Raw genomic sequence first — 21613 nt, 5'->3', positions numbered from 1 at the left:
CTTCGCGCGCGCGGCGAGAACATTACCGCATTTACACTTTCAGGAATCCCACCGTTTTGATTAATCTCTGCCGTATATTTCCTCGCGCGATATTACGACACGGACGTTGCAAGTATCACGTATTTCGTCACTACGTCGCTTACTCCTTATACCCCTCGGAAATCTGATTCGGGAATTATGACTCGGATATTTTCATTTATATTACAAAAGTTTTAAATAAAGAATGATTCCTCTAATGTTCAATAATTTTCTAAAGTATAAATTATAGTCTGTATAAATCAACAACTGGAAATTTGTCAGAAAATTTGTAAAGTCTCCGCGCATTTCAAGAAATACGTACTGTACCTTAAATATTAGATTTCAAAAATATTACATTTTGTAATATAAATAATACACATATATCTCCGTATAAGAAATATTATATAAAATATTATCGAGAGCTCGTAGATAGCTGCAAGCAGATTGAAGCGCCTATCTATTCATCATTCCGACGTACTCGAGTGAAAACGCGACGAAAAACCTTTCATCTCGTCCGCGCCCATTAAAACCAAACGCAATAAATTGTCTGGCGTTTATGCAAAACGCGTAACCTGGTTGGCGCTCAATACAACTGAATTCTCAAAGTATTACGGGCCTCGTTTCTTTCCAGGTCACGTTTTTATTGCTAACCTACAGGATTATTCTCGGAGAAAAGATACTCGAAACGGTTGTAACGCGCATCGAACCAACTGGCACCAAGTACCAAGTGATACCTCAAGGCGAGGCCTCATTCCTGCGTGTCGCGTGTGCGGACCGCGCTGCTGCAATGAGCGAAATTACGCATAATTTGACATTTGATACCGTCGGCTGCTCGTCCCCGGCAAGAAGCGAACTCGAATTGCAACGTCTGCTCGCATTCGTATAATCTTATCGGACGTTATAAATCATCTCTGCGCGTAAATACAGTTACGCGGGGCGCGGATTCTTCCACAAATTATAAAATTTCTTTTACGTCCGAGTTTCTCCTTGCACAACATTGTAATTTTCAATTTTCAATCCCCCGATAATCAGATTCAATACGTAGATAAAATAACACGACATTTAATTAAATAAAACGCAATATTTTATCTGCTCGTCAAAATTTAAATTTCCACGGAGCGGATAACTCGAAAGCTATCGATATCTAAATGAAACTTTCTGATTGGCCTCTTTATCGACACTTGATAAAATGACGAGATGGAACCTTGGATGTGCTCCTATATCCAAACAAAAAAATTATTACGCCGAGGTACTCTTCTTATCATCGTACATCCTTTATGAATGCATACCCACACAAATACTTACTGTTACCTTTTTATCTCGAAGCGTCAACCTAATTATCGTGATTACTGCGCGACGTTACGCAACGAGACTATTTCGCGAACACTTTATTTGAGGACACGTAACGTCATCTTCGTCGTGGACCGAGCATATGAGTGAGCGCAATGCCTCCGTATGCTAGACCGCTTCGAGGATTTCGCGTGCATTATGCCATTATCCAGACCACAGCGTATCGTTACAATGTTCATCGGATACGGATTACGTGAACGCGACGCTGGCACGGCCAGCTAGCCGGCCAGCTCGTATCCGGCACATCCGAAAGGGAACATCCTCTCTCTCTCTCTTTTTCGCTCTAATGCGACGCGACTTCCGATATACAGGCCGGTGCTTCCTTTCCGTAAAATTGTGAATCGCGATCCGACGACGATTCATTCCGACGGCGATTCGCAAATTCCCACCGAGACAAACCGGATGTAGGTTATTAACCCGCGAGTGTGCGTGCGATTATTTTTGAACGGAAGTGCACGAGATAACTGTGTTACGCTCGCATTGTTTCCTAATCGGTGGATACACGTACGTACGTATGGTAATCAATACGTTAAAACAGAAGGCAACAAATTACCGATTGCACGTTTGATTGAATAACGAATAAACAAGTGTTTTTTATCTCCTCCGAGGTTCTTAATACTTGTAATGGATATCGAGACTTTTATGTTGGTGTAAGAAAATGTAATATTTTTCTATAAAATCTAATTATCTTTAAGAATACTTCAGGAAATTGGAATTTAATATTATGCGCAACTTCTCAAATAAACGATAAGTGACGTTAATACGATAAGATATAAACTAAGCTTTATAATACTCAAGATAATATAAAAAAAATGACAATAATTATTTTACATACTTCTTTCTAAAATTAATTTTCTCTCGTATTACACAAACTAATTTTTTTGTTTTCTTTATTATACTCTTTTATGTACCGTCTTACTGCTATTTTTATTCATTATATGCATATAACGGGTTTTATGTATTCCGTTCGAAGAATACAATTTCGTTGAAAATTGCTCCTTTGATAATAAAAAGAAATACATAAAGTACTTGCTTTATAGAATTTTCGTTTTTTTTTCTTAATTTAAAACAAATGTCTACATATTTAAAATTGTCATATAAATTATGTTTTCTTTTTTTTCAACGCATTTTTAAAAAGACAATTCTTGTTATCTGATCGAATTTCAAAAGTAAGAGGTCAAGATTATTTTTTAATTTGTAAATCCTCGGAGAAGGAACACAATTTCAAAACGTAGTATTTAAATAAAAGTTGACCGTGAAGATTGTACGTCGCGCTATTTAAAAATATATTCTTCTCGACCACTAAAGACCAAAGCCACTCTGACAACATTTAAAACTAATTTTACGTACATAATGCCGTGTCAAACATTTTTTTTTTATTTTACAATGCTTCAAATCTTGTTCCTTGAAACATTATTTCCGTCTAATTAACGATTTCAACGATTGCATTTACGTGTCGAAACATACATTGTAAAAGGAATGAGCATTTAACTGATAGATTATCAGTACATACGTGACAATTCGAATATATCTATCGGACACGTCACGTATATCTTTCGTCCTCTGTCGCAAATTAACGCTTTGAGACATGCCATTGATAAAACGATTAATCTACCAATCGACTACACCTGTCAGTCGGTCGTGATGTGAAGAGACTACCGGTAATTGTCTGTCAAGTTACGTCGGAGACCTGAGATCCATCATATCTATTAAACTAGTTCAAATGCTAAGTCACGTAAAGAATTAACTTAATTCAAAATTAATTAAAGACCATAACATAATATGCAGTGCTATTTAGGTTATACAAATGTATTTAATTAAAATAATTAGTAAAATTAATTTTTAATAAAAAAAATAAAAGTAAAAAAGAATTATAAACCGTCATGTATCTCTAAATTTCATATTTTTACATTATTTCGTTCAATGAAAAATTTATTTCAAATAATTTTTAATTTAATCATATATTTTTTTTTATTATTTAATTTTTTTCTCATAAATAATATTCTAATTCTCCTATTAAAAAAAAATCGTACAAAGATACTTTTCCACATATCGTTTCTTTCTATTCGTGACAGCTAATAAAGTACTCGGTCATGTATATAAAATAATCAAAAAACATATATTTGCGCTTTAAGGCTTAACATGAGTAATTAATGCGTCAGTTGCTGTAACATCCCAACAGTAGCCTTGGTGTGAAAAAGAAAAAAAATCATGCGGTTATCTGTGAGACGTTGTATCTTATCGTGGAATACGCTACTGTGAAAACACGAAATCTAGACTACGCTGGAAGAAAAATTTCCCGGTTTAATCACTCGAACGAAAATCATGGAAACGCGACGCAATTACCGTTGAAACAGCCTGTTAACTCCATGCTCTCGTTGCATGGTAATGACTTCATGCCCTAAGCGAATGCTGTTGTCGTGAAAACGAAAGTTACAAACCGTTAAGGTAAAATGCCATTCTCAGTGCGACACCGACACTTAGTAATGCATACGCTGTGTTTAGCGTTACGATGTGATTGGGCGGTGGTGTTACGTACATATAGTTTAATGTTCCATTATTCCACAATAGTGACTCTCGTAATTTTGTCAACCTTGGCATAAAATGAAGAAACCGGCAAGGAAAAAGATCGTCTATAGCGAAGCGTTTTTCAGGCGCTAATTTAACCGTATCCGTTTTTATTCGCCGGTCACGTTAAACATGGCCTAATAATGGCTCTTATCGATGCCAATCGTCGCGACGAATGTTGCGGAAAAAAAAAAAAAAAAGAGAGACGTATATTTAATGATCTCTAAAATTAGCACGCGCAGACTTGTATTGATAATTTCTAATTCATTTCACTTACCTTACATCGTCGCGTGATAATGTTAAACACCGGCATGATGCAACGCCTATCCGTAATCGACACGTGCTCGCAAAGCTGTCGCTTCCAGTCGATTTCTTTCCGAGTGCTATCAATATATCCCCGGGGATACCGCTGGCGTACGGTGCCCGCTGGCCGATCTCCGATTCGATTAATCGAGCGAGCACACCGAAGCAATGCCGATCGCATCGGAATAGCCCATCGCTGTTTATCGAATTAAGTACCAAATTAAACTCCGATCGATGCCGCGAACCGTCTCGCACATAAAAGAGATTTCTAAAGCGAGCTTTGGGTATTCTACAAAGGAATTTCTGCACTCCGCACAATTACGCGGGGGAAGAGAGAAAAAAAAAGCACACACACACACAGTAATCCTGGAGCTGAGGAATTTAAAAAACAGACGATACGGACGATCGTTAAACGATTCTTCTACTGCGCGGTGTAATTCCGTTCCAAAGATATCGTCGATCACTATCAGCAATCAGATAACAATGTCTTTAAAAATCTCGAAATATTTCCAGTTGTTCAAAATCAGTGGTATGTCCGAGGGACACACGTCGCTCTCCGGGTGCTCGTCCAATCGGTCCGATAATTAGATAACTAAACGGTATCGCTGCCGCTGTCCCGCGTCTCGAAAAGATGCCGCACGCGTTTTCTTTAATCGACGCGTTCCTCTCCGGACGTCGTTCTCGCACGTTGAACGGCGCGGATCGTCCCCTTCGTTCGTTCCCGACGTCACCAACCACTCGCGAGAGACAATCGCAATTGGGTCGATCGATGACACTTTCGTCGTCGTCAGGATGGACGACGCGACCGCGTCGACGACGACGGCGAAGAGACGCGCATTTTCCTTAATCGATCGCTTGCTCACTTGTGCGTGCTTCGGGTGTCGATTCCCACCGCGTTTCACCTGCGAGATTGTTTCGTCTCAAGGTTGCGGCTACCAGATAACACGTCTCTCAATTCCTTCACCGGCGATATTATTCCGTGATGTACAAACATTCGAAACTAACGTGCTACCGCATCTCACTTACGATGTCGTAACAGCGAGTAAGTAAAAAATGAAAGATATCGATCACAAAATTAATGAATAATCATTAAGCACTGAAGTCGCACCGAGGAAATCTTTGAGAATAATTTTTCTTCGACGTTTTCACAAAAGCTGGCGAAACATACTCGGTTATACTTGGATAAGCTCGCAAGGACAAGGCTTCGAGGTCGCGCCAGGAAAATTCTCAGTTTCTTAAGAAAATCCTTGTGTTCTAGAAAACGACAAGATTCTGAATCTAATTCCGATTGAATTTATATACTCCCGCGATTGTCCAAGGCTGTCACGCTTCGCGTTTATTTATCGGCGAATCGAACTTCTATACCTGCCTTGTGCAATACCGATCGCGACGGAACGAATAAATCCACCGCGAAATTCTTTCGCGAGGACAACTGGCACGCTTTCACTCGTACTTTTTAAACGGCCTCACCCGCTCGAGAGTAAAGTTTGACGGCCGCCTTGCCCGACAGTTCGGCGATCGATATACTTTCCTAACAATTATAGCCTTACTCAACACCTTGGTAGTGGTCCATCAATTAAATCCAGGATGGGAGGATCGACAGTTTATTACCACTTTCCGCGCACAATCGTAAAAGTCCGAAATGACGTGCGGCGACGTCCTTGAATCAAGTTTACGACACACGCGTTGGAAGTGTCGCTCGTTACTACGCTTTTCGTTCGAAAAGCACGCCCTGCGCCGCCCGCGAGGCGGCGATTCGAGAGGCGGATAATTAAATACCACGATTATGTAGATCACTGCGGATAACACTTGGTACACGAGCGGCTCGGGCGATCATCCCGGCTGGGCTGTAAAATTGCTTCACTGACGAAGGCGAGGCACACGGGCCGGCGTGTTGCCCTGCGCGTCTCGCAGCCCTCGCAGACGCTATCGATCGATCGATTACTAGCCCGCGCGCGGAGTTTCCCCGTGGAAGTGGGGCGGCAAAACCGTGCGGCGAGTACGCGTTACCGCGGTTCGAAGGCCGCGGATGTCGCACGTGAGTCACTACGAGCGTAGACCGGAGCTAAGTGGCGAACTGGTCAACAATCGCGCGGAACACACCTCGGGACAATAGGCCGCGCGCCCACCAGGAGCAACAAACAACACACCTCGCGACGCGCCGACGGACTCGTCTCGTGTTCTGAAAGAAGCGCCGTACGCGTCCACAAAGATGGCCGCAAAAGTTACTCGTTCGCGTCCGTTACCGCTCGGACCCGCTCGGTTCGCGCGCCACGCGCTCACCGTTCACTAGCTCATTCGCTCGCCAGCGGCCGTCGCAACAGGTTGTTGTTACTTACGAACTGTCAACCGAATCGCTCTCCCCGATAAGGAGTTTCCTGCTCGAATTTCTTTCGCGCCACCGGCATTAATTCCCACGGCTTTCCCTCCGGTTTTCTTCTCGTTTTCGTAAATACGCGAGAGCTTGTGCACACGAGACAAACTGGCCGTAAGAAGCTGCGATGAAAAAGCAAATTCGTTTCACAAAGCTTGTACTTTTATCTCTTCACAGATAATACTTTCAGATAAATTTCGACCGATCTTAACTCTTCCCTTTTTTTTTTTTTTTTTATTCCAACGCTTATAACTGTACTCGGTACTAATTATATGTCAGCAATTACATTTAAGATAAGCGTTAGATTACTGTTCCAATCCCATTGAATGAAAGAGCGATATACGATATTTCGTATCTCATTATATAACAGCCAAAAAAATAAAACAAGCGATATATTAAGCACGTAGCGACAGAAGTTTAACGAGCCTCACATGGCCCGAGTGTCAGCAGTTACATCAAAACACGGGTTTGTAAGATACAACGTATTATCTTACGCTTGCAAGGTTCGCAAAAATGATTCAGAGAGTCTTATTTGCAACAGATCCTAGATATTTCTTACGTGTAATTGCAAACGAGTAATAATGATAACGAGTATGACATAACGCATCGCATATGCGAATAATGTATTTTATAAAATAATATTTTTTGGCTCTCGGTGTAATATCTGTGCGTGAAGTAAACCATTAGTCACCCTCAATGAGCAAAAATTTGAAAAAGAAAAACAGATAATTGTTCCCAGGTATTGATAACATTTTTATGATCTTATATAACGTGCAATTACGATACTCACTTCATACGTTTATGCAATTACGTTCAAGGCGCCGCGTAAATCATTTAGTCGTTAATTTTCAAGCGACCGATTTCAAAGAGATAGATTTGTTTCTTTTTTTTTTAATCCTCCTCGAAACTCATACGCAAAATTAAAAAAGAGAAATCATGTCAAAGCGAGAAAACGTAAGTGTTCCGTAAAAAAAAGGGGAAAAAATAAAAAAGTACCACGTAGGTTGTAACGCTTTAAAAACTACCATTCATCTTTGCTTCTTCAGTGCATCATTATAGCAACATAATCCTTAGCGATATGATTATAACTTATCATTGTTTTCTAAAATAAAATGTGGTAATAAGATAATAAAGTGGAGTAATATAACGGGCTTATATCAAACATCTACGCCATATAATCTGAAAATTGACGTTTGATAAGAGTGTAGGAGTAAAATGCAAATACTGATTATCGGCGTCGAGAGGAAGATTATGCGGCCCGATAGTACCAGTCGTATGTTTCATGTCATGTAATTCCTCTTTAACGAACGACAAAAGTTTGACGACAGCTATCTAGACTGTGTAAATACACCGTAGTACAAAAAAAAAAAAAAAAAAGAAAAAATTACACATTGCGCATATGTATTAAATATTATGTACCGTGCACCGTGCACCTTTTTTATGTCAAATACTAAAATAATATATGAATCTGTTCCGAATGTATAAAATACGCACGTCTCTAAATTGCATGTTCAATTTGAATATACGTTTCTTACAACTTGTAATTTATAATGAAAATTGAATAAAATAATGAAGACTGAAATATTAAAGTGTTTCTTATTCCTAACCCATGTTTTTTTTTTTTTTTTTTTTTTTTTTCTTATCTTTAAATTCCCGCTTCACGGACGAGTCGGTAATAGACCAGCAAAACGATTGTAGCAAGTACAAAGTTTGAATATAGATCCAGATTCCCTTTTTCACTCGGCATTACGTATTCCAAGCTCGCGTTACGAACACAAGACTCTCCTCGGTTTAGTTACCGACGAAGATCTTATATTTGGTAAGTGCGATTTATCGGTTAAACTAGAACTGCCTAAGCAACGCAATCGGCTGAAATACTGCAGAAAGCAAGAACAGTAAGTAGGGAATATTTAGGTGGAACGTACACGACTGTACACGTGTGCATCAAACGTCATAGAAACGAGTGGGGAATATCCATTACGTAACAGAGCCTAAATGTCTGTGTCGACGCTAATTTACGATTCTTCGTTTCGAACTGTCATTGCGGTGTGCGATCGGCGAATTATGGAAACTGGAATATTTCGATACTATAAAAGATTTATGCCAATCGATTAGAGACCCGGCAGTGTATGTATTTATATTTCATCTATAAATTAATGATAACCTCGCTACCTCGCGACAACCGACAGTACTGTCCGATATGATATTGTCGTTTTACTGAACATAAAATTACATAAAACTACATAAACCTATTTATATTGTAGCTCAATTTATAAAAATAGACTCTCTTTTTCTTTTGTGGAACATGGCCAAGAAAATATCCCATTTATCATTACACACATTTTGAAATTAATTTTTTTAACGATGTATCCCTATTAATTTAATGATACTGTAACATTTAGTCGATCAATTTAAAGCTTTATTCTTAAAAAAAAAAAAAAAAAAAAAAAAAACTTGAACTATTCAAAACAAAAATAAAAATACCCATATACTGATATGCAAACGTAAAAGGGATCAAATGGTAAAACGATATTCGCTCTTGATATTCTATCTGAAAATTATTCTGACGTTGAATCCTGTTGAATATATATCGCACGAAACTATTAAATGCAAACGTACAAATGAGATTTCTGCGTTGCAACAGGTGCAAATACCAGGGTCATATTAAGACCTCAAGCCATTCAAACCACGATGTATTAAGAGCTTAAGGCTTGCATACACCGCGAATGTCAAGCCAATGAAAATTAAGCCGATAGCGCACCGACGCCAGCCAAGTCCTCGTAATCCCAAGATACAAGCACATTCAAAATAAGACTTGATGAGGAGAGAGAAAAAGCTATTCGCTTCAAGAACCTTGCTCTCTAATGGTAATATATTTATAAAGAAAATTCATCTAAAGACGTCGCCCACGCGTACGCTCGCAGAAAGGTTTATTTATGAGAACATCTATCTTAACGTTAATTATAGAAGACAACGCGTCGCTCGATGCATTAACCGTGTAACAAAGATTAACAATGCTCTAACGATTACGGTTATCGCGTAATATAAAATTTGTCCTCGTCGAAGTCGGAACGTCGATTGTGCGAAAGAGGTCGTTAAAATTTTAGATGCACGGAGACACGCGGCCGAGAGATGTTAAACGCGTCGTCACTTTTACGACCGTTTTTACGATTGTTCAACGAAAGGATCCGCGGTTTCCTCATATTCGCGGATGCGGGCCGAATATCAAAGCAAAAGAAATCGCCGCTATATGTCTCTGGCGCAATCGACCGGCCGAAAGTAAAAGCGACCGCACTTGCTCCTCACAATTTATATCGTGCTTCCGCCGTAATTTACGATTGCATTTCATTTCTTCTCTGAAGAGAGGAAAGAAGGTTACGCGGTTTATGACGTGTTTGCCAAGGTAAAGTCTGGCAAATATGACAGACTTAAAAAGCAAGTTAGACAAATAAAGGGAACGATATCTTGGATTTTGGTTATTAAATCCGACGTATCATTCCAATTTGATGATATCCAAGATAATGAAACGTTGATAAGTCTTTTGAAGATTTTGCGTTAAAATAGAGTTCGGTTACGCTTCGAGACATTTGGTACATCGAAAATAATCACGCACGTCGCGACCGGTTATATTTCATTCCACCTTGTGGCGTTCTGGAGATATTGAATATCTCGCGGTATTGGCGGCATCGAGTATCCATAATAGGGGATATACGTCGATGAATACATCGCGCAAATTACCGCAGGCGGGTATCTGACTAAAAGCACTTTGTCCTCGGTGAGCGAATGCCGCGAATATCTACTTTGTTCCGTGAAACGTGCATCTGATCCATTATTCAAAATGAAGAGAGCTGTTAAGCCAACTGAGGAACGGTATCGTAGCCGTTTCAGGAAGATCAAATATTAATTCGCTAACATTTTTTCGTAACTCCCGTTAGTCAATGCCGTCGCGTCCACGCATTGCGTAGTAAAATTTGTCAAAGAATCGCGATTATGTTAAATATTAGCGAGGTTATTTGTACTATTAAAATTATTTAAAACACTTATACAATAGTACAAAAAAAAAAAAACTGCTATTAACTCGAGCGTTGCGGTTTTAACGCGAATATCCACGTACGTAAATAGCTGCAACTTGTTCGCGTTGTACTTTGAGAACAGGTTTTTTTTTCCTCGTTTCCCGCAAATAGCCCGAACTCGTTTGATTTCTGAGAAGTTCCCGTATGCGAGACGATTTAATCAACGTCAGCCAGAAAAATCGTGAGTAGAAAAACTCCTGGATTAAAAAGTTAAACGTTTAAATACGTTAGTCGAAAACTTGCTGCTCGCGACACCCGGTATAGGCGAGTTTCTTCACGGCGAGGCACGGCGGATCAAAGAATCAATTTAAAGGCGGTCGCTCGGTACCGTGTATGTGTACATACATCATCACCAAAAACAATTTCGCCTTATTAAGAGCCCGAAGATTGTAAAGCTGACGAGTTAACGAGTCACCGGCTCGTTCTTCGTACGTGTTGTATACCGAGTATTACGCGCAACGACAATATATTATTGCCTCCGCCACGTACTTAATTTATTTTTTGTTTTAACTTTTAGTCTTATATATATGATTTATAACGGTAGCGAAAGTCGCGCACATCATAAGATAAATAGCCGTATTTTAATTAAAATGTGCAATATTAAAATTATAAATTGTAGCAACATCGGAAAAATAATACAATGAGGAATGTAACTTTTCTAATTCTCAGGTCGAGTTCCAAGTACTAAAAAAAACTTTGCAATTTAACTGCAAACCTTTTCTTTAAATGTAACTAAAAAGTTAGCGGATATTCGCTTACCATTTGACACTAAAAGTGGCTCGTACTCAATTTTACAAGAATAATACGTTGTGCACACTGCGTGTTGTCACCGAGAGTTCGTAATCGAAAAGCCATGAGCGCGCTAAGTTCGCGGCGAGAATACGAGCCGATGAAGTCTATTCCAGAGAAGACCTACTTTCAAAGTTTCATCTCGATGGTCGTTTGTGGATCTGCTTTGCGACGCAAATCAGATCGATTTGCAGACCTAGGCGGCAATTAGCACCGCGTGCGTGCCGTGAATCTCACTTCGGCATGGCACTGTCGTGAAACCTGCCGCTGGTATCGTGCTAAATGCATTTCGCGTTTGCAGATTCTTTTAAGAATACATAAGAAGCAAAAAAAAGAGAATTGGCGCGCTTTATTTGGTAACGAAACGCAGTCGTAAAGAATTGGTCGGGGATATAACTAATAAGTGGAAGTTCTCGGCATCGCACATTTTACGAAATTACGCAAGAATCGATGATGTCGAAGAATACCCGTGATTAATTATTAAACGAGAGAGAGGAAGAGAGAGAGAGAAAGAGAGTGAAGTTGCCACTCGACAACGCGGGACAACCGACAGATTACATAAGACCAGTTAACGTTAATCGAAAACGTTATACGTAGATTGGATAAAATAAACGGGAATGACTTAAAAAAAAAAAAAACTTTCCTCGCGATGTTATGAGACGTCGCGACGTGCATTACTATCTATTCCATTCTAACTTCATTGATAAAATCTCGTACGTTTCTAAATTAAAAATGGGAACTATTTGCATCAAACTATTAATCTACCTTTTTCTTTTCTTTACACTATTTCCCAATTTTGTTTAAAATCACGAATAATTTAAATTAATATTTCAACATCTATGCCTTCTAATAATTTTTATCGCGCGTTTGAATCAATTGTTTTTCAACGAAATATTACATCAGTATTACGTTCTAATCAATCGCAGCATCCGATTTGAGAGATACCACGTTATATCACGCCATCAACTTACATACTAGACTATACACCTACACGTACCTCTGAGTTGCTGGTGGCGACGCTGGATAGACCCGGGGACATGGTGCCGGTAGTGGTAGGGTCCGGGCTCACCGAGACTACCGTGGGGTTACCTGGGTGATGCTGCAGCAGCGCGGGGGCGTGTGGATACGAGGCGAGATGAGGATGCTGCGGCTTCGAGTGATGCAGCTGCGGGCCGGGCGGTGCACTTTGCACCAGCATTGGAACGGGTGGCGGGCCGGCGTCGACCGGCGTCCTGCCGCCACCCTCGCTACCGGCGCTCCCGCTGACGACCGCATTGCCGGCACCGCCACCGCCGCCCTCACCACCACGAAATGACTCGTGCAGGTATTGCCGCACCTGGTTCTTCTGCTTCTGCACGACGTGATAGCGAGTCGGATTTTCTAAGAGCGTGCGCACCTACGAAAAATCGCAAAATCGCCATACGTTACACGTTTGTTTCTAAAAAAAAAAAAAATAACTCGCGTAGAATAATCGACATTATAATTAAAGAATAAAATTAACCGAGTACTTAACCAGAATACATTTACGCTACTCACTGTTACTCTACAAAGTTATATTGTTCCATAAACTTAAAAATGATTTTGGCACATGTAAAAATTATTTAACAAGAACATTATCGCAGCTACGTTCAACCTCTTGCAAACGCAGCATTTTGCGTGGAGTTAATTGTAAGATAAACTATCGACGACTCTCGTGTCTCCTTATATCTTCTCACCAACTAACCGTTACTTTGGAAGGTCCAGCAGTATAGACACGGGGTACCGAATAGATCTATTAACGATGCTACAGAATTTGGATCGCCTTACTGCGATACGGCAAACTACCGGAACCTCGGAACTATAAGGTATCGTTATCTTAGCCCACCCTTCTGCATGTATATCTATATGCATGGAGCTTTAAGCGACGGAAACGCAAACAACGGTAGCCGAATGCTTGACCCTATGCTACTTGGATAACAAGACTCTATCTGGGAAAACCCCCCATCGCGTTGGACTTGGGATACTTCGGTACTTACACCAAGTTCTAGTTTCAACGAACGTTTCAGTTTTGATACAAAACATCAAATACGAGAAAAATCAAAGGAAGAAGTTAACAACGTCGGCGAAACATCCAACGTACATGCTTCATTTCTAATATATATATATATATATATATATATATATATATATATATATATATATATAAAAATCGTTAATTAATATGGAACATATACGTAATGAAACGCATAAAATAATATGACGTTATGTATCGCATAATAATTGCTCGCGCAAAAAAAAAAAAAAAAACCAGCAATTACGCGATTCGTAATGCACGATCTATAATGTAATAAAGCTAGGAATTTAATATAACATAACAACCGTATGATATTGCGCGGGGTGCGAAATAATTTTATCATGTTGCCCGATTCGAGTTTCGCGCGTGCAATTTAGCATCGATCGCACAGATCGGACGATGTACGAAGGCGACACATACTTGTAATACTTGCGGTGGTACATCGACGCCGATAGTGGGCAACGGCGTAGGCGGCACTGGTCTGGGTGGTGCGGCAGCTGGCCTCTGCTGCTGCAAGCTTTGCCGGAATTCCGCCTGTCGCCTCTCCTGCTCTTGCAGCTGCTCTCGCATCAGCTGCAGCTTCAATTGCGTACGCGACGTCGGCGTCGCTGTTTTGAACGTCGGCGGACTGAAAAAAGCCAATATTTCCTTCACATAAGACTTTATCCAAGATTTCTCGCTCTGGCGTACTTTCGCCATTTATTATTATAGTATATCTGTGATAACTCGCACACTGAAGCAACCGTTTGCATCTTCGAGAAATTGACAATTTTAATTTTTCAAAGTTTCTTTCTCAAGGACTTCAATTATTAATATCACTCAATTGATTCTCACTTAATAATAAAATTAACTATATGAGACATTAATTAGATTTCAATTGTGTCTCCATAAATTATCGAGTAATATATTACGTTATATATTACGTTATTGTTTCGAAAGTTCTATAAATAAGAAATAACAGAGTATCGATATTTCGAATTATGCAAAATCGTACTCGACTATTTATGACGTTGCGAGCTTATGTCGATAAACGCGAGAATATTCAATATTGTCAGTTAAGTGAACGGCATCGAGTCCCAAGTCCGAGGCGAGACCAATTAATCTCGTAGCGCAAACACTATTGAATCGAACTATCTCTGCGGTAACAAAAAGAAACTGTGTACAGCCAATCGGCACAATTCGCAGCAGCTAGACAAGTCATTGATGAGACAGATAGACAACAGTAATTGCTCGTAATTCACGACATGTCATCTTGTCTTAGCATTAAGAACAAATATATGTCACAGAGACGCATGTCAGACATTCTTTTTACTGTTGCAGTTAAAGAACATTCCCAATTTGGGAACAAAGCCAAGATCTAGTCGTAAGAAAGCCAAAATAGAGAAAGATTATGCAACACGGATCGAACATTAGTCCCTGTCGTTAAAAACAATCTTTTTTTTTTCTTTTTTTTTTTTTAATGTAGTTATCATATCAAACGTACGTAGCAAATATGTTTTGCTGAGATAATAATAATAAAAGAGAAAATTAAATTTACCACTTAAGATAATTAATTTATAATTTAATTATAATTGTTTTAATTTACTCTCGAGATATTTCACCGCTCGATATATGCAATTATAATTATGCTAACACCTTTTATGTTTTTTATTCCTATTTTTATCAACAAATATTTGATAAAAGTCAGCCGCTAATGTTTTGCAAAGCTACGATCCAATTAAAGAATTCAATGACACCTCTTCGTGATTAAAAATTAAAATTTATTGTGTAAAAAGATATTGCGTTTAATTTCAGAAAAGCAGCAACGCGGATTTTTTTACGTTGCCGATGAATAAGATTTAGAATAAATACTGCATTGACAACGGAACTTCAGAATTAAATGCTTAAGACTGCTAAATGATCAAACTTTGAATTCGAGATTCGATCCTGCAGCCAATAAAGAAACAAAAGTCCTGCTTACAAAGGAGAAGAAGACACTAAATATTCGACCAAGTCTTAAACTCAAAAGCCGTCGTCTCTGTGCGATTACGAAATTAAAAATTCTTCCGTTTCCAGTCGCGCTACGAGAGCTGCCGTAATAAAGCTGTTACAACTTTTATAATAGTAGCACCGGCTGACTCGTGAAAGGCGATTTAATCAGAACATCGACTTTTCCGAAGACCATTAAAATGTCTTACGAATTTTTCTATCGTTTAAGAGACGGACTCGCTTTTCATGTTTTTAAAAGCTTACATTTTCCACCAACGTGTTTATGAATTTTTTGTTAAAATTAATCAAAATTATAATTCAACATTTTTCAGTCACAGTAAAGAAGTATTACATCCAAATATTATGGAAAAAATAATGTACTTCTTCTCATATTTATTTGTTTAATCATCTAAACTTAAAAAATGTCAAAGAAAATTGATTATACTAATGTATTTTTATACGGCTATTAATTAAATTCTTTATTATATTTTGATGTGTAATAAGCAGGCGAAATAATTAATAAATTTATAGAAATAAACCCGAAAAGCGTCGCGATGAAAAGTAAGAATCGAGTATTACCAGTGCTGGCTGAGTTTGCCAGAAAACTCGCGACCGATTAAGAAACGGAACGAAAATACCTTGATGGAAGATTGGAAAAGTTTCTGATGAAAAATTTTCTGCGGGTAAGGTCGAAGTTGAAATGGAATTGGATACTTTCGTTTCTTTCGGATAATCGTTGTATTGATATTTGGTGGAAAAAAAAAAAAATTAAAAAAAAGGTCGAGTGCGATTTCGATAGTACGTGTTTTTGATTACAGTTGCTCGTATTATTTCACCTGCTATATTAAATATCATTGGCTCGTTATGCCATTAATTAGAAAATTTAATATCGCACCTGAACGAAACCCGCTGTTAAAGATCGATGCAACTAAATTACCCTTGTTAAAACCTAATTAAATGCATCCTTAGTAAGAGTTTAATTATTTTCGAATGTTGCAAAGAACTTGTGCGATTGCAAAGAAAATAAATTATAATTTGTTCATTAAAGTTTTGTCATAATTTAACAATATTTAATAACGCATAAACATTTTGTAATTTAATTATAATAAGAATTTTCATTACGATTGTTACAATTTCTCATTATGTTCTCCCGTAATAATCATTAATGTAATTATATCGGAATTGAAACAATAATAGCAATAATAGCAAATCCACTTGCCATTGTTAAAAGCTTTGAGTTCAGACGTTGCCCGATATTTCATTATATAATTCTCGTTATCGCACAGAGACAGTGATATCGTATCGATTCTAAATGCGTTCGCGAAAGGTCTTGCGGCGAGCTGACTATTTACAAACAGTCAGCGGATCGAAGGTGGCTACGGTGTACTCGTATATTTCTCTTCGTGATATTGGATATTGGACGGCCGAAAATAATTTTCGACCGTACGTTGGATACCATTAATTTTCCAAGGTCACGTACGACTCGAGCAATACCCGTGCGAGAGTTTCTCTTCCCGTAGTACGGTCTACGATATCGCGTTTTTTGCCGACAGGCTTTTATACATGTCCCGCTTAAAGAAGCGAAGAGGAGAGCGCCCGTAATACTGAATTTAGTGCTTATATAAAGAGCAACGGAGGATCGCTTATGGCAGCTTCATGCAAATGTGCACGAACCCTCTCCGATCCTCCTTCTTACTCACTGTCTCTCTATATGCGATACGTAAAGAGGGATTTCTGCAAAAGGATCCTAGAGAAAGGATCTCAGTAACGAATTTAATAAATGTAATGACTGTTCCTCACACGTATGCGTATATGTATGAAAGTATTTTGAGGTATTTAATCGAATTAAGGAAACTGACATAGCCGTGTTTTAGAATTAAAAATTTTACTATTAAATTAGATATGAGAATTAATGTAAAATATAAAATATTTATACGTTATCTTTTAAAAAATAAAAATTTGTTACATTATCGCTAAGCTAAAATAAAACATATTTTGACAATTTTTTTACGTGTCAATATTTCTTGAATAATTCATTTGTTTGTTAACTGTCAAGCATGTGCACTTTGTACTCTTGTTCGACGGTGAAAACTCCCGAAACAAGAATCACCGAGTAGATATAACTTAGAAGGTAGAAGACCAGTGGTATTTGTCATTAGTTTCGAAGGAAATCGGTGGCTTGCCATCGCCAAAGTTTTATCTTCATTCCCGCGGAATGAATTAAGTGAGAAAATATAGCCGTTTGCTCCGGCAGGCGGCCGATATAAATCGCGATAATATGGAAAGCAGCTTCTTTGTCGGATTAATGTATACTCTCGACTAAGACATCGGCTTCGGTCGAACGGGGCCGTACGTGCGCGGAATTTCATCGCCGAAGCGGAGATTATCGTCGTGGGCGGGCTCTCGATCGTGAAATTCGAACAGTCATTTACTTCGATATTAGATATTCTCTCTAGCGAGAGCAAATTAACCCTACGTGTGGAGTGCACAAGTGAATTTACAGCAAAACCAAACGAGTATATTAACGTAACATGTAAAGTTTCTATAAATGAAACTCTTCGCAATAATAAATAATATTTTTTTAAATATTAGCATATTTATAAGACTAAATCATTCTGCAACATTTAAAAATAACTTTGCCAGCATGTTTCAAACATGAGTTCCTTTAATTAATAATTTGATCTGTTTACGAAGTAGCGATCAGTAAATTTGAAACAATTACTTCCCGCCTGTGCTTTTCATAGAGGTAAAAAAAAAAGTAAAACAAAACTTCTAACTCAATACATTCGGCATCGTATTAAATGCCACGGCATTCTCGCATTCATTGCTCTTCAAGTTCCTCTCGCATAGAATTTAATAACAGACATTCGGTGAGTCCGTTCGCGAAACAAACCGGCTAGAAATAAATTCCTTTTCCCGCCCCCGCGTTCTCCAACGTCGCTAATACCCGTTGCGAAAGTTTGCGGGGTTTATGAAAAGCTCGAGAGTGTCGACTGATAATAACAATGATAATCGTAATAAGCAAGCAGCGGAAAACGATTTACCTCGGCCAGGGAGACGGTGGAAACTTGTCGGGAAAACTTCATCTACTTTACAGAAACGACGCGAACGAACGAAGAGAGAAAGAGAGAGAGTAGACAAAAAAGATGACAACGCGGAAATACGATGTTAAAATGTGAATATTTTGAAATATTACAGCAACCAATATCCCGTCAAAAGATAAAATCTCAATTTACAATTTATATCGACATGCCGTTTATGTAAGATGTTTTTTTCTTTTCGCTATTTTATCTTTTATACTACGTGCATTTCTCTTTTTTTGGAAATATTGTAAGCTATTGTACATTATTAATTTTTTTTTCTTTTAGTTGTTTTGAATATATCTGTGAAAAAAAAAATATAAAATAAAACAGAACTCGAAGAATATCGTAAAGAATATCACGTAGGTGAAAAGTAGAAGCTAAAAATATATTATACAATTAACAATGTTGAGAAGCGAAGGAGCCTTTCGTGCCGACCAGAATTATACAACGTAGTTGATTAATTCGCAGTAACGAAGCTTTCTAACAAAGTGCACTTAAGTCGCTACGCCTTGCTAAATGACCACTACTCCTTTCCTTCTTTCTGAGATAGTATTATAAACTTCCCACCGTTAATCACAATCCAGCAAACAAAACGATCACGTGGGGACACCGCGTTTGCGTGTCACATTAATTTGAACAAGGGTATTTTAATTGTCAGAGCGGACAAAGGCGAATCTATTAATACGTTTTTCAATGTGGCAAATAAAAGATAAAAATGTGCTATTGTTCAAAAACATCGTTTTCAAACGGTGAATAAAGAAAAAGTACAGATTATATATAAAATCGTAAAAATAAATTATTTAAATGTTTAAAGTTTAAAAAAAATATATGCGTTATAATAATTTATTTCCGCGTAATGCAATTTTTTTTTTTTTAGTATTATGAATGTAATATAGTATGAATCGGCAGCTTTGCAATTACGGCATTCGAGATCAAGAAACATATGATTTCGCAATATTTCATAGAAAGCACGCACCTGTGCTTTATCGCGAGCTGTGTTGCGATATTCCTGATTCTCGTGGAAATCTGCGTAACCGAAATCGATTGCAAACGATCGTTTACACCGGAGACTTAGCCCGTGAGCTCGGAATTCTCGTGCGAGATTACGCCTTCGCAAGCTTCTCTGTGCGGAGGGCAAACGTGGAGTTTGCTGGTTGGAAAATTACGCAAGTTGACCGTGCGGAATCTCGACCGTAATCTTCGGCGCGTACGTGCACATACACGTGCAGTGGCTGTGAATCGTGCCGGACGATCGAGCGATACGGATTCGGGTTATGCAAATGTAGGAACCAACGAAAAGAGACAGAGAGATAGATAGATGGAGAGAAAGAGAAAGAGAGAAAGAGAGAGAGAGAGAGAGATGAAGATCAGGCGATACCTTAGCGAAGACGATGTTACCGTTACCGTTACCATTCTCGCTTACCGTAGCGGAACCCGGGAAGGTAATCGAAAGCCCCTGGACGAAAATCAGGAACAAGGTCGTGCGAATGGCGACCGGCACGCGCGCGCGACGTAATTAGCCTGTGCGACAAGGCGATTTAGCGGGAAATTATTCGCGATACGGTCAACGTAACATTTACAGTGCAAAGATGGCCATTGGGCACGCTTCCTGTAATATACCGCACGGAAAGTGACTCTTCTCTTAATGAAAATAATTTCCTTCTATAATGGTCTATTTTTTTCGTTTTTTGACCACTAGTTGTTACAAACATGTGATAAACTATTATTAAGTAAAAGTAGATTAATCACAGTGATCGTTACAACTAAAATTTGCTCAGTCATAGTCAATGACTGTCGCTCGTGATGAATGTATGTACAGGCTAAAAGCATGAGCTTCAAAACCAGCGTGATTATATACTGTCGGAACATGATTAGATCTGTAACATTCATGAACCAAAAATAATCGGGATTCGTATTTGGTCGTAATGAGAAACGATGACATTAAATTTATTTGGAAATTTATAATTTCAATACTGATATTTATCTTACGTTGAAATATGTATATAATGTTTCATTAACCGTAACGATAGTGCATTATTAAACTAATGTTTCCGACTATGGATGACCTTCTTACAATTTATTATATTTTTATCGTTTATTTTTAATATGCAATTTTAACTCCGAGAGAGAAATTAAAAATAGTGCACTACAATCTTTGAAACTATTCTGCTGCTCATGGTTTACCTGCACTATAAATAACCGAATTAGAGCTATAGGTCTATTTGAAATTCACGAAGTCATTGGCTACGATTGTCGTTGGTCATATATAAATGGTTTCGTTACTATATATAAGCGACTTAAAAACGCGAGTTCCAACTAAAGCAGAATCGCGACTTGTTCTCGGAGCGTCGGAGGCGTGTTACGATCTGGATTCAGTCCAAATGTCAGCGCAAAACACACGTAAGAAAATCAAACGCGGACCAGTATGGATTTCGATGTATACATTAACATTTTCCTCGCGTGTACATTGTATACATATAATTTAATTTCGATTAAAAGTAAAAATGTAATAATTTATGAGCGATTATTCGGCTGTTGCGCTTCCTGCCTTCGTTCGGAAGGGAAAAATACTGGTTAATTTATACGAAGCTATTATTGGGATATCGCGCCTTCCATATTCATTTTCAACTTCTATTAGCGACGGGGCTCGTAATTTTTCTGCCGCGCTCTTTTCCTCAATGGCAACCGCCACCACCGGCTGTATGAAATTGTTTGAATATTTATGACGTGTGCGCGATTGTATGAAACTACGTTACGCGATGTATTTTACGCATACCGATAATCGATGGTGAGAAGCTAGGCGTTTATATCAGCGTGTACGTACGTACAGGAGAATGGTTAAATTCAGATAATTTCAGCGTACAATGTTTATGTTACATTATGACAAGCTCGGTTAAATGTAACGTGCTAAATTTAACATCGTACTATTCAGGCTCGATAAAATTTTTGGATCCATTATCAGGGAGGCGTTATTCGAGTACCATAGTAATATTATTAGTAATAATGTTACAATTAATTACTTTGGAATTATTAT

General features: G+C 38.4%; 1 protein-coding gene across 2 annotated transcripts in view; it reads right to left on the bottom strand.

The window, feature by feature from the left end:
- The window catches only part of Mitf (transcription factor Mitf), an 84294-nt gene that overhangs the window by 28527 nt on the left and 34154 nt on the right, over window positions 1-21613 (bottom strand). For both annotated transcript variants that reach the window (XM_070657417.1, XM_070657416.1), the window contains 2 exons: window positions 13949-14156; window positions 12473-12871 (listed from right to left, as the gene is read on the bottom strand). In XM_070657417.1, coding sequence (XP_070513518.1) covers window positions 12473-12871; window positions 13949-14098 — 549 coding nt within the window. In that variant the 5' untranslated portion in view covers window positions 14099-14156. The remainder of the gene's footprint in view (window positions 1-12472; window positions 12872-13948; window positions 14157-21613) is intronic.

This window comes from Cardiocondyla obscurior, linkage group LG06 (genome assembly GCF_019399895.1).
Source record: "Cardiocondyla obscurior isolate alpha-2009 linkage group LG06, Cobs3.1, whole genome shotgun sequence".
Taxonomy (NCBI): domain Eukaryota; kingdom Metazoa; phylum Arthropoda; class Insecta; order Hymenoptera; family Formicidae; genus Cardiocondyla; species Cardiocondyla obscurior.
The sequence above is the reverse complement of the archived record's forward strand: the minus strand, read 5'-3'. Positions and strand labels throughout refer to the sequence as shown.